The 13,381-nt window shown below is 41.9% G+C and overlaps 1 protein-coding gene and 1 pseudogene across 7 annotated transcripts in view; one reads left to right on the top strand and one right to left on the bottom strand.

Annotated features, from left to right (window-relative positions):
• The window catches only part of LOC147012508 (uncharacterized), a 250,295-nt gene that overhangs the window by 128,152 nt on the left and 108,762 nt on the right, over positions 1–13,381 (bottom strand). For 3 of the 7 annotated variants that reach the window (XM_085856898.1, XM_085856897.1, XM_085856899.1), the window contains 2 exons: positions 12,430–12,489; positions 10,710–10,877 (listed from right to left, as the gene is read on the bottom strand). In XM_085856898.1, the coding sequence (XP_085713024.1) occupies positions 10,710–10,877; positions 12,430–12,489 (228 nt within the window). Of the gene's footprint in view, positions 1–10,709; positions 10,878–12,099; positions 12,145–12,429; positions 12,490–13,381 lie in introns of all 7 variants that reach the window. The other 4 variants (XM_085856900.1, XM_085856901.1, XM_085856902.1 and 1 more) reach the window with 2 other exon arrangements.
• On the top strand, positions 7,800–8,994 carry LOC147012509 (uncharacterized; annotated as a pseudogene).

Below are 13,381 nucleotides of genomic sequence, written 5' to 3'. Positions count from 1 at the left end.
TTCACTCAATATAATTCTTCAAATAGAGGAAAAAGAAAAGTTTAATGCTTTGGAAATTTCACTTCTTCTTGTGTATGTATGGAGGAGGGAACACAGCCTTGCTTGCTTAAAGTAAATAGGTATATCAGCTTAGTTATAAGACTCGTTATTTCTTTAAATTATCAGATTTCACAACAGATTTCAACACTTATTCAGTCCGGACGATATCCGATCCTCAAAACCGAAATCATATTTTGATGAGACCTTAGGGAGTCCGTGAGAGTAGATCGTGGAAAAATCATATCAAATAATGCAAGAAATTGCTCCAAACTCCGAATTTGACTTTCAAAAGTGATGTTTACAGCGATGAACAGGCATTCGATACGAGTGAGAAAGTGAAGAAAAAATACTTTAACGTAAAGAAATCGTTGTGGCCCGTTCCAAGTTAAAGGCCCTGTCACACCTTGACGATTTAACCAGTATATGCCTGACATATGAAAAATTTGGCTAAAACGCTGGCACACGTCGAATACGTTATGGGTAAGTTTGTATACATCAAGAGCACGCCGGCATACGTCGTAGTATGCCGAGCTGTTAGACAAATTTTCCATGCTTGAAATTTTTCGAAGTATGCCAGCGTATGACTCACACGTTCCGCATAACGCTGGCCATAAGTTGTAGGCACGCTACGCGATCGTTGACACACGTCGACGCACGTTACTTGTAAGTTACTCACAAGTCGAAACACGTCGAGGTAATGTTTAGCGTACCCGAAACTTATTTCTAATCTTTGAGTAACGTGTTGTAGGCACGTTACGCGATCGTTGACACACGTCGACAAACGTTACTTGTAAGTTACTCATAAGTCGAAACACGTTAAGGTAATGGTTAGCGTCAGTGTTCCAGACTCCCGGTTTTTTTTTTTTTTCTTCGGTATGACGGTGATGTTGACACTTCGATTTCTAGTGCTGTTAATATTTAAATCGTTGAGCGGCAGCCAAATAATTATATTATATTATAACCACACTAGAAATCGAAGTGTCGACATCACCCTCATACCGAAGAAAAAATAAAAAATAAAAAACCAGGGAGTCTGGAACACTGACGCTAACCATTACCTCGACGTGTTTTGATTTATGAGTAATGTACAAGTAGCGTGTGTCAACGTGTCAACGATCACGTAACGTGCCTACAACTTATGCCAGCATATGCGGAACGTGTGTCATACGCAGAGTACGTCGAGAAATTTTCAACATGCTGAAAATTTCTCGACGTACTCAGCATATGACGACGTATGCCAGCGTACTACGACGTATGGCAGCGTGCTCTTAACGTATACAAAACTTACCCATAACGTATTCGATGTGTGCCAGCTTGGTTCGGCAAATTTTTCATACGTCGGCATACGCTGGCTAAAACGTCAAGGTGTGACAGCGGCTTCACACTTCGATGTCTCGTGCGGTTATGATTTGAATCGTCGAGCCGCAGCCTATTAATAGCCTACGCCACATGATCGTCGGCGATACGCTGCCACGCTATGCATAAGTTAGACTATTGTTGGGCAGAGGTTGTGAACGCCAACAACACGCTCAGCATTCGTTGGTATAAGTTATCTATATGTGATTGAAACGTTCTGTGTAAGTTACTAATATGTTATGCATACGTCCAACACGTTATTATACGCCCAAAACTTAAAAAATATGTCATCATCAATAGTTCAGCGTACGCCAGCATTTTACATACATTTTGAGACCTTGCCATACGATGGCTAAAACGTCAAGGTGTGACAGCCCCTTAAGGCATGGTTGAGCAGGCCAAAAAAACATGGTGGCTTCAGACCCCGGTGAGGTTACCCAGGAAATGCCTGAAGACCCAGAGAGCGAGGTGGCCGAGGATTGCCTGAGGAAGGATATAATTAAATAATGCCGTAATTATGTTAAATTATTTCTGTTAACATCTGCGAGTAATTTGACGTTTCTCCTCCGAAGCTGCTGGATGGATTGTCGCCACTTTCGGCATGCGAGTGGTCTGTGGTCGAATGAACAGCATGGGCTATGTGAGATCACGCCAGACGGACACGTTTGGGAATTTTTGGCGATTTCCTAATTTTTCCATTCGTTTGCATGGCGACGTGTGACGTCACCACTGAGAGGCGTAATGACATCATGACATCATTGGTCATTTGCTGACGTCATTACGTCTGTCGGCGACAGACCGTCACCGCTGAGAGGCGTAATGCCACTGCGAGAAAACAGCGTCTGCAATGTAAAACCCTCTTCTGCTGACTACCTCAGAAGGTGAATTTGACACAAAAAAAGGTAACAAGAAACATTGTATATAAAGAAATTCGATAAATCACATTGTGAACACTGAATATATTGATGTCCTAACGAACTCTCACTTTCAAAACTTTGCGCAGAGCGTGGGTTTGGCTAGTTATGTTAAAAAGGGATGTTTTAATTAACCCAAACACCCAATTTTCACTCTTGCACTTTCTTGGAATTTTCTTTGTTTACATGCAAAGTTCGAGGCTGCTAGTCAGTTTTATAGTTTTGGAGTTATGGAGGACACACACACACACACACACACACACACACACACACACACACACACACACACACACACACACACACACACACACACACACACACACACCCTTTAATTAGTGTGTACTCGACCACCCGTGAATCCGTTGAGTTCCCGTTGTGACAGCGGTTGATGAAAAAAACAAAAAGACACCAAATTTTAATGTTATTTAGTGGTCAAACTTTAACTTGAAGAAAATTTGAGCATTTACCTCAGGAGTCATCGTTCAATGAAGCATGCATCTAAACACAATCTCAATTATAATACCAAGCTTGCACACTAAAAACTCGGCTCGCCTTCACACGATCCATATGAAATTGCTGTGGCACTTAGCGGACATGCCGACAATATTTGGGAAGTCTTGGCGTTCCATAGTACCACTTGCATTTTGCACAATGAGTATTTTTGTCATTCCCCGTGTACGGTCTGTTGTCTGCTACCAGCTATGTTGTACTGCTATCCCGTACATGTACACGGGTATCGCTAGTTTTATTTATTAACGAACACAGAAGAAAAAGATCAAAATGGCGGTTTATTTTATGCTTAAAAAGAAATTGTTCTTTGTCAATACTAAATGTTTGAGTTTTTTTTTTTAAATCATTTCAAGAAAAAAAAAAAAAGAAAGCTCCAGCGAACTATAGCGTTGAGGTTGTTTGCATTGATCAAATTCTCCCGAAGAGTACTCGACTGAATCGGGAATTGATTTTGAAATAATAATTTTTAAATATTTAAATAATTTTAAAAAATAACCTCACCGCCACATTATTAAAAACACCTCACCTCCACGTTACTAAAAACACCTCACCCCAATTATTAAAAACACCTCACCACCACGTTATTAAAAACTCCGCACCCCACCTTATTAAAAACTCCTCACCCCACGTTATTAAAAACACCTCACCACCACGTTATTAAAAACACCTCACCACCACGTTATTAAAAACACCTCACCCCACATTATTAAAAACTCCTCACCCCATGTTATTAAAAACTCCTCACCCCACATTATTAAAAACTCCTCACCCCACGTTATTAAAAACACCTCACGACTACATTATTAAAAACACCTCACCACTACGTTATTAAAAACACCTCACCTCCAAGTTATTAAAAACACCTCACCACCACGTTATTAAAAACACCTCACCCCCACATTATTAAAAACACCTCACCTCCACGTTATTAAAAACACCTCACCATCATGTCATTAAAAACACCTCACCACCACATTATTAAAAACACCTCACAGCCACATTATTGAAAACACCTCACCACCACATTATTAAAAACACCTCACCGCCACATTATTAAAAACACCTTACCACCACATTATTAAAAACACCTCACCCCCACATTATTAAAAACCCCTCACCGCCACGTTATTAAAAACACCTCACCATCATGTCATTAAAAACACCTCACCACCACATTAAAAACACCTCACCACCACATTATTAAAAACACCTCACCGCCACATTATTAAAAACACCTTACCGCCACGTTATTAAAAACACCTCACCCCCACGTTATTAAATACCCCTCACCGCCACGTTATTAAAAACACCTCACCCCCACATTATTAAAAACACCTCACCGCCACGTTATTAAAAACACCTCACCATCATGTCATTAAAAACACCTCACCACCATATTAAAAACACCTCACCACCACATTATTAAAAACACCTCACCCCCACATTATTAAAAACACCTCACCACCACATTATTAAAAACACCTCACCTCCACATTATTAAAAACACCTTACCGCCACGTTATTAAAAACTCCTCACCCACATTATTAAAAACACCTCACTGCTACGTTATTAAAAACACCTCACTGCCACATTATTAAAAACTCACCTCCATGTTATTAAAAACACCTCACCCCCACATTATTGAAAACACTTCACCTCCACATTATTAAAAACACCTCACCATCATGTTATTAAAAACACCTCACCACCACATTAAAAACACCACACCCCACATTATTAAAAACTCCTCACCCCACATTATTAAAAACACCTCACCACCACGTTATTAAAAACACCTCACCACCACGTTATTAAAAACACCTCACCACCACGTTATTAAAAACACCTCACTGCTACGTTGTTAAAAACGCCTCCCCCACATTATTAAAAACAACTCACCCCACATTATTAAAAACACCTCACCTCCGGGTTATTAAAAACACCTCACCTCCACGTTATTAAAAACACCGCACTGCTACGTTATTAAAAACGCCTCACCCCACGTTATTAAAAACACCTCACCACCACATTATTAACAACTCCTCACCTCACATTATTAAAAACACCTCACCAGCACGTTATTAAAAACTCCTCACCCCACATTATTAAAAACACCTCACCCCACATTATTAAAAACACCTCACCCCACATTATTAAAAACACCTCAACACCACGTTATTAAAACACCTCACCACCACATTATTAAAAACACCTCACCACCACATTATTAAAAACACCTCACCACCACATTATGAAAAACACCTCACCATCATGTTATTAAAAACACCTCACCACCACATTAATAAAAAAACCTCACCTCCACATTATTAAAAAAACCTCACCTCCACGTTATTAAAAACACCTCACCCCCACATTATTAAAAAAAATCCTCACCCCACATTATTAAAAACACCTCACCACCACGTTATTAAAAACTCTTCACCTCCCCGTAATTTAAAACAACTCCCTCTGTGCAATTCAAAACATCTCACCACGTGTCGCTACTGAGACAGGCTTTTTTAAGTGAGGATAAGTATGCGAGTTGCTGTGTTGTCATGATTTAAACCAATCAGAATTTAAACATTTATTTTGCAAATCAATTTGTAACATTCGTGATATTACATTTTTAGAACAAATTGAAGTCGAAGATTGAAGTTTAAAAATATATTTATTTTTATTCAAAACATTTCAGAAAAATACCATTAGGACATACAATTGGGAGAGGTATGTGCAGCCCAGAAGTTTGGTCAGATTTCACAAAAGTTTGAAGGCGTAGTTAAGTGACAACACAACATAGACACTGCACAGATATACATACAGTGCCTATAGAAAATATTCATACCCCTCAACTTTTGCTACATTTTGTTGTGTTATGTACAGACTGAATTAAAAATGTATTATATTTAAATTTTTTGTCACCGATCTACACAAAATACCCCATAATGACAAAGTGAAAATATGTTTTTGGAAATTGTCACAAATTAATGAAAAATAAAAAGATGAAATACTTTGCATCAATAAGTATTCAACCCCTTGTAGTCGATTTGTCATTTCCTAAACCTAGAAATGCTCTTTCCTCTGAAGTTTTTTTGTCGATTTATATTCATATGGGCACCTAGAACAATTTGAGCTTGGTTGCCCAAATGGCAACATTTGGGAACTCCAATAATTTGCATAATCCAAGATGGCCACCAAACGCCATCTCGATAATTTAGCATCTGACTCGCTAATCCTAGAATGGTGTGTAATACATCTTTAACCTCCGCCATCTTTGAAGATGGATGGAGGTTACCGTTTTCACCCCTTTCTGTTTGTTTGTTTGTTTGTTTGTTTGTGAACAGTATTATGGAAAAACTCCTCGACGGATTTCGACGAAACTTGGTGGGGGGGGGTTAGGTATGGTCCAAGGATCATGCCATTAAATTTTGGACTTGGTTCCCCCCCCAAAAAAAATTGTTGGAGAAAAAAAAATTTTTTTTTTTGCATTTTTACATGTTTTAAGTGATTTCCAACCCCCCCCAAAAAAGATTGTTAGAGAAAAAAAAAATTTTTCTTTTGCATTCTTACATGTTTGAAGTGATTTCCACCCCCCCCCCCCAAAAAAAGAAATTGTTAGAGGAAAAAACTTTTTTTTGCATTTCTACATGTTTTAAGTGATATCCACCCCCCCCCCCAAAAAAAAAATTGTTAGAGAAAAAAATTTTTGCAACTTTTTTTTAAACAAAATTTCGATTTCTTTTTTTGCATTTCTACATGTTTTAAGTGATTTCCAACCCCTTACCCCCCCGCCCCCCAAAAAAAAATGTTGGAGAAAAGAACTATAACTCTGTCAGCACTGTTGACGTCATATTTAATGAATAAGATATAAGGCTCACTTGAGTGACCCAGCAGTATTGGCGGCGGAGGTTTTGCACTCTCCCGAATGCTCCCCCTCTAGTTTTTAGGGGTTTCATGTGTGTAGAATCCATTTCTGATATTATTTTTTCGATTGCATGTCAATCTCACGTGCAAAAGTTCAGGTCAAGGTTACATTTGACCTCTGTGTGGACAACCATTGGATGTTTCAACGAAATGGCAACGAAAAATATTATATTATATATATTTAATGTTATAGCTAAAAGTTTGCATGCATTTGTGCAGTTTTCTTCCTAATTTTAGTGTTTATTTCGCATGATTTAAGATGACCAATACAGCACCTGATGCTGGGAAGTGCTTTCTCCCGACCTGCAGCAAGTCTGCACGAGTAAGAACATTCAAGCTACAAGCAGTAAAATTACACACCAGGCAAAAATGCGCAGAAACAGCACAAAGAAGAGCTGAAGCATCGGTATATCTTGGACGCAAAAGATCGAGGTCTCATTGATGCAGAAGTAGAAAAGTATCCTCACCCACTGGAAGATCACCACCCTCATCTTTAGAATCCCATCACTGGCCAAATTACCCCCGCTGTTGTGAATGTTGCTGACTCGATTGTGATTGGAGAAAAAATGGGGAACAAATACATTGCCAGTCTCCCTTATGGATTTTACAACCCTATCAGTAGCCCTATAAAGACGATGTCTGTTCTGAAGAAAAATGTGAAGGACAACAAAGTCAGGCCAATAATAGACTTTGAGAACAACATTTTTCTCCGATTATTGGTGATTGGTCAGCGGAGGCAGATGAAGCTTGAGCCTCTATTTGCCTATGAACTGTGAGCTGTGCCTGCATCGCTCATCGATGAGCACGGTTGCCTCCACAAAAGTAGCAAATCCGGGTTGGTCAAATGCCTTGGTGTACTTGAGACATTGCAAACACCTGCTGAAATTGTCATAGTGGATGTTTCACAGCTGTTTTACCATATTGTGTGGCCACACGGGGGCAGTTCCTCAGATCTAATCGCATCGATCCAGGGTCGTTTGAGTCACTACCCGGCAGCCACTGAGAAAATAGTGGTCTTTGACAAGTACCAAAATGTCTCTGCGAAGGACCATGAGAGAATGCGCCAGGCTTGTGATATTATCATCGACTATGAGCTCTCCATTGCCAGTCCTTTACCCAAATGAGATGTCATCCTAAAGAGCAAGAACAACAAGCGGAGGCTGGCGAGCATGTTGTACACCTTCACTGTTGACGATAATGTAACGATGGGTACTCGCGACAATGGTGCATTTGGTCATGACGAAGCAGACATCACCATGATTTCCTATGTACTTGTGGCAGCCACCTTTGGAAAGGGTGTGATACATGTGCTTAGTGATGACACTGATGTGTTTGTTCTGTTGGTGTATTGGGTGTATCAGGCAGACCTTCAGTGCAAAGTATAAATGGAGCGTTGGGACGGTACAGTCCTAGATATCAATGCAACCTGTGCTGAACTAGGGACAAAATGTTTGTAACTCCTTGGCGTGCAGACCCTCAGTGGGTGTGACACAACCTCATCTGTATGGCAAAGGCAAGATTGGCGCACTAAAAACTTTGCTGGCAGGGAACCTCCCGGGCTTGGCTGATGTGCTGGTTGAGGTGGGCACCACAGAAGCTAATTTGCTGGAAGCAGCAAAACCTTCCTTCCTCGCTCTGTATGGTCAGGTACCGGGAACTTCTATGGAATCTGCTCGCTTTACGCTATTCACCAAAAAGAAGAAAAGTCCCAAAGTGATGGCCCTTCCTCCAACAACGACCAACTTGATACAACAAGTGTTGAGGACTCATTTACAAGGGATGTTGTAGAAAGAGGCAGACCACCAAGTTCCACCTGATAATTCAGCTGATCTCACAAAATTTGGATGGGAGATTCAGGATAATATCCCTGTTCCTGTCACTGCTAAGGGTGACCCGGCACCGGCAGAGCAAAATGACATGATCCGGTGTCAATGTAGGGCACAGAGTAAGAAGTGCATCACTGAGGCGTGTGACTGCCACAAAGAACATCTTTCATGTACGTCATACTGTAACTGCTCTGGTGAAGTTGGCTGCTGCAATCCACACTCAAAGAGACGAGATGTTCAAACTACAAATGAGGAGTACATCGATATGGAGGAGGCATATGAGGATGACGTAGATCAGGAGGATGATGTAGATCAGGATGTTGGGAAAGAGAATTTTGATGAGGGTGGCAATCAGGAGAGCGAAGGCCAGGAGGATGAGGATAGTCTTTTTGATCCCGATTATGAGTGGGAGCATACAGAAATTTGATTCAGTTGGGGAAGATGACAATTATCATCTTATTGTATAATTTTACACTTATGTAATTGTGAATACGAGCTTTTGTGACATGAAGAAAACATGAATAAAGTGAATCATTAATGTTCATCAAGTTGATTCAATTCGCTGTCCATCCCGAGATCAAATTTAACCTTTATCTGACCTTCAATGCATGAGATAGACCTGTAATCGAAGGAATAACATCAGAAATGGATTCTACATACATAAAAACCTTAAAAGAGGTATTACACACCATTTTAGGACAAGCGGTTAAAAAATTAAATTATCGAGATGGTGATCGGTAGCCATCTTGGATTATGCAAATTACCAGAATTGCCATTTGGGCAACCAAGCTCGAATTGTTCTGGGACCTCATACGATTCCAAATAAACATTAAAAAAAAATTCATAGGAAAGGACTTTCTAGGTTTGGTATTGAACAGATAGAAACGTCAAATTGACTATTGAGTCAATACTTTGTAGAAGCTACTTTGGCAATGATTACAGCTTCAAGTCTTCTTTGCACATCTGGATTGGGTATGTCTGTATCAGCTTTGCACATCTGGATCTGTGGATTTTCTCCCTTCTTCCTTGCAGATTTGCTCAAGCTCTGTCAAGATTGATGGGGAGCGTTGGTGAACACTAATCTTCAAGTCTTTCCACAGATTCTCAATGGACCACTGGATTCAAGTCTGGACCCTGGCTGGACCACTCAAGTACTTTCACGTTCTTGTTCTGAAGCCATTCCAGTGTTGCTTTGGCTGTATGCTTGGGGTCATTGTCCTCTTGGAATGTATATCTTCACTGCTGTCTAAGGTCTTTTGGACTCTGAAGCAGGTTCTCCTCAAGGACTTTCCTGTATTTGACTAAATTAATAGTTCCCCCTATCCTTTCAAGTCTCCCATTCCCTGCCACTGAAAAGCATCCCCATAGCATGATGCTACCATCACCATACTTCACAGTCGGGATGGTGTTAGATGGGGGTGATGAGCTGTGCTCAGTTTCTGCCAGATATAGTGCTTTGCATTCAGGCCAAAGAGTTCACATTTCGTCTCATCAGACCATAGAATATTTTGCCTCATTCTCTCAGAGTCTTCCACGTGCCTTTTTGCAAACTCCAGGCGTGCTGTCATGTGCCTTTTTTTTCAGGAGTGGCTTCCATGTGGTCACTTTCCCTGAAGGCCGAGATTTGTAAAGTGCTGCAAAGATTGTCGTCCTTCTGGCAAGTTCTCCCACCTCAAGCAAGGAACTCTGTAGTTTTGTCAGAGTGATCATTTGGGTTGTTGGTCACCTCCCTGACCAAGGTCCTTCTTGCGTGGTTGCTCAGTTTGATTGGATGGCCAGCTCTCAGAAGAGTCTGGGTAGTTCCATATTCTTTCCATTTCCTAATGGTGGAGCTCACTGTGCTCTTGGGAGCTTTCAACACTCTAGAAATTGTTTTATACCCTTCCCCAGATCTATGCTTCCTCACAATTCTATCTCAGAGTTCTATGAACAGTTCCTTGGACTTCATGGTAGATTTTCTGCTCTAATATGCACTGTCAACTGTGGGGCATATGCATATATGATCAAAAGGCAAACATAAAATAGAGTAGAGTAATTTAATAAGATCAATTGTAATCAAAAGAAAGAGAAAGGATGTCTGTGTGACAACACCATCCTGAACCCAGGTGTCCACTTTCATTCCTTCTCAGCAACTCCTCTCACCTTCAGGACATTGCTGTTCTCGATGATCGGCGAGTGAGGAAAGAGAGTCAAAATCACGACCACAAGCATCGCAAGTAAGCACCGACTCTTCCTCAGGTTCATCCTCATCTTGACTCGAGCTCCTTCCATCATCGGCTTCCACCACTTGCTGCTCGACCGACTCCAGCCCTGTGGAAACGGCATGGTCAGCACGTTCGACGAAGAAGGAGGAGCAGGTTTAAAGATGAAACTTAACTTAAACGTTAGATTGTAGTGTGTTTAACTTCATGCCTCTGGTGAGATTTCAAGTTCTGAATCAGAATTTCAATGAGTTTACAAGTAGAAAGAAGAAAATGATGGTGGGTCATTCTGTAAGTACTGCATATTACAACTGAGATGATGAATGTTGTAAATTATTATACAATGAACTAGAATGGCACTCTTCAATGTCACGTCACCGCCAGATATGCCTCCGCCACCATTATTACATCATTATACATACTTGTACCAAGTTTGATGTCAATCCTTGAACGCAGATTTAAAATATTAAATAATTCTGGCTGCCAAACCATGCATCCGATCAGGTTCAAATTTAAACATATACCCCCCATCACTACTGGATCAAAATTGTGAAGTTTCACATCGATTATGCCTGGTGTTGGCTTAATGGTTAAGGTAGTGGGCTTGGGATCCTAGGGTCCTGAGTTCAAATCCCGCTCAGCTGTTGAATTAACACCAGGTGGGGTTGACTCTGCCTGTCATCCTTCCGAGGTCGGCAAAATGAGTGCCAGCATGCTGGTATACTGTGTCGGAGTGGCGACCCGTCCAGGATTGTTCCCAATAGCCAAGGAGACTGCTTCGACGGCACCAACGCTCTGCACAGAGTATGGTCCTAATGGATGGAATGGATGGATGGACATCGATTGATGAAGCGGTTGAAGAGAAATAATTTTTTTAAAGATTTTCGTTCAATCCAATATGGCTGCCAGACCATGTGATGTATTAACTATTTGTGAACACCATGGTATCCCCAAGGCTTGGGGAACATGTGGGTGAAGTTTCCCCTTGATCTGTCAAGCCGTTTCAGAGAAGAGGATTTTTAAAGGTGTATTCTTCAAAAACTCAGAGCTGCCAAAATATGTGAACTTTGCCGTCATAAGTGGAGAACTATTTGTTCCTCATGGATAGGTTTATCATACCTGTGAAGTTTTGCATCGATCTGTTCAGCCGTTAAGGAGAAGATATTTGAAGGCTTTTATGTTAAAAGCAATGTGGCTGCCACACTACGTGACCTAAGACGTCATAATTATCATTATAACATCCTACATGAGCAGTCGCACCGATGGTGAAAACTGTTAAATGGATAAGTGGTTGAAGAGAAAAGAGAGAAAATGATCATGGACGGACGTACACACGTACGGACAACCCGAAAACACAATGCCTCCGGTGACTTTGTCTGCGGAGGCAAAAAAAAAATGAGTCTTGGTCGTGAAAGTGTCAATCCTCGTCGGCAGACAGGTAGAACAATGGATGAAATAAACAGGACATTGGTGGAAGTATGGTAACCGCCGTGGGAACTGAAGATAACCTGACATTTCGGGCGTTAATCCTTCATCAGAGAAAAACATGGTGAACTCCCGAAACATCAACTTCTCCTCGGTTCTCAGGGTAGTTAGGATAGTTAGGATACTTCCATCAACGATCTAGAAATCATTATGCCAAGATAAATTCCAGACTGTACCCAGGGTTGTATCTTCTGGATTCCACGGCGATTCCGTCTCATCATGATCTTTATCCTCCACTGCAATAATGGGGAACAAGTGAAAACAAAGTAAATGCAGACCAATAATGAGTACACACAGGTGGTGAGTGAAAACATGGGACACACAGGTTGTGAATGAAGGCAGAATACACCTGGGGGATGGGTGTGGTTTAGTTAGGGTATGTGAGAGCAGTGTACACACAGGAGCGAGGGTGTGTGAGAGCACTGTACACACAGGTTGGGGAGGGTGTGTGAGAGCACTGTACACACAGGGGGGAGGGTTGTGAGAGCACAGTACACACAGGGGGAGGGTTGTGAGAGCACCGTACAGTGTACACACATGGGGGAGGGTTGTGAGAGCAGTGTACACACAGGAGCGAGGGTGTGTGAGAGCAATGGACACACAGGAGCGAGGGTGTGTGAGAGCACTGTACACACAGGTTGGGGAGGGTGTGTGAGAGCACTGTACACACAGGTTGGGGAGGGTGTGTGAGAGCACTGTACACACAGGTTGGGGAGGGTGTGTGAGAGCACTGTACACACAGGGGGAGGGTTGTGGGAGCACTGTACACACAGGGGGAGAGGGTTGTGAGAGCACTGTACACACAGGGGGAGGGTTGTGAGAGCACTGTACACACAGGGGGAGGGTTGTGAGTGCACTGTACACACAGGGGGAGGGTTGTGAGAGCACTGTGCACACAGGGGGGAGGGTTGTGAGAGCACTGGACAGTGTACACACAGGGGGGAGGGTTGTGAGTGCACTGTACACACAGGGGGAGAGGGTTGTGAGAGCACTGTACACACAGGGGGAGAGGGTTGTGAGAGCACTGTACACACAGGGGGAGAGGGTTGTGAGAGCACTGTACACACAGGGGGAGAGGGTTGTGAGAGCACTGTACACACAGGGGGAGGGTTGTGAGTGCACTGTACA

The sequence above is a fragment of the Eptatretus burgeri genome, chromosome 15, assembly GCF_056783735.1.
Source record: "Eptatretus burgeri isolate ZD-2024b chromosome 15, Ebu_testis_v1, whole genome shotgun sequence".
Classification (NCBI taxonomy): Eukaryota; Metazoa; Chordata; class Myxini; order Myxiniformes; family Myxinidae; genus Eptatretus; species Eptatretus burgeri.
The sequence above is the reverse complement of the archived record's forward strand: the minus strand, read 5'-3'. Positions and strand labels throughout refer to the sequence as shown.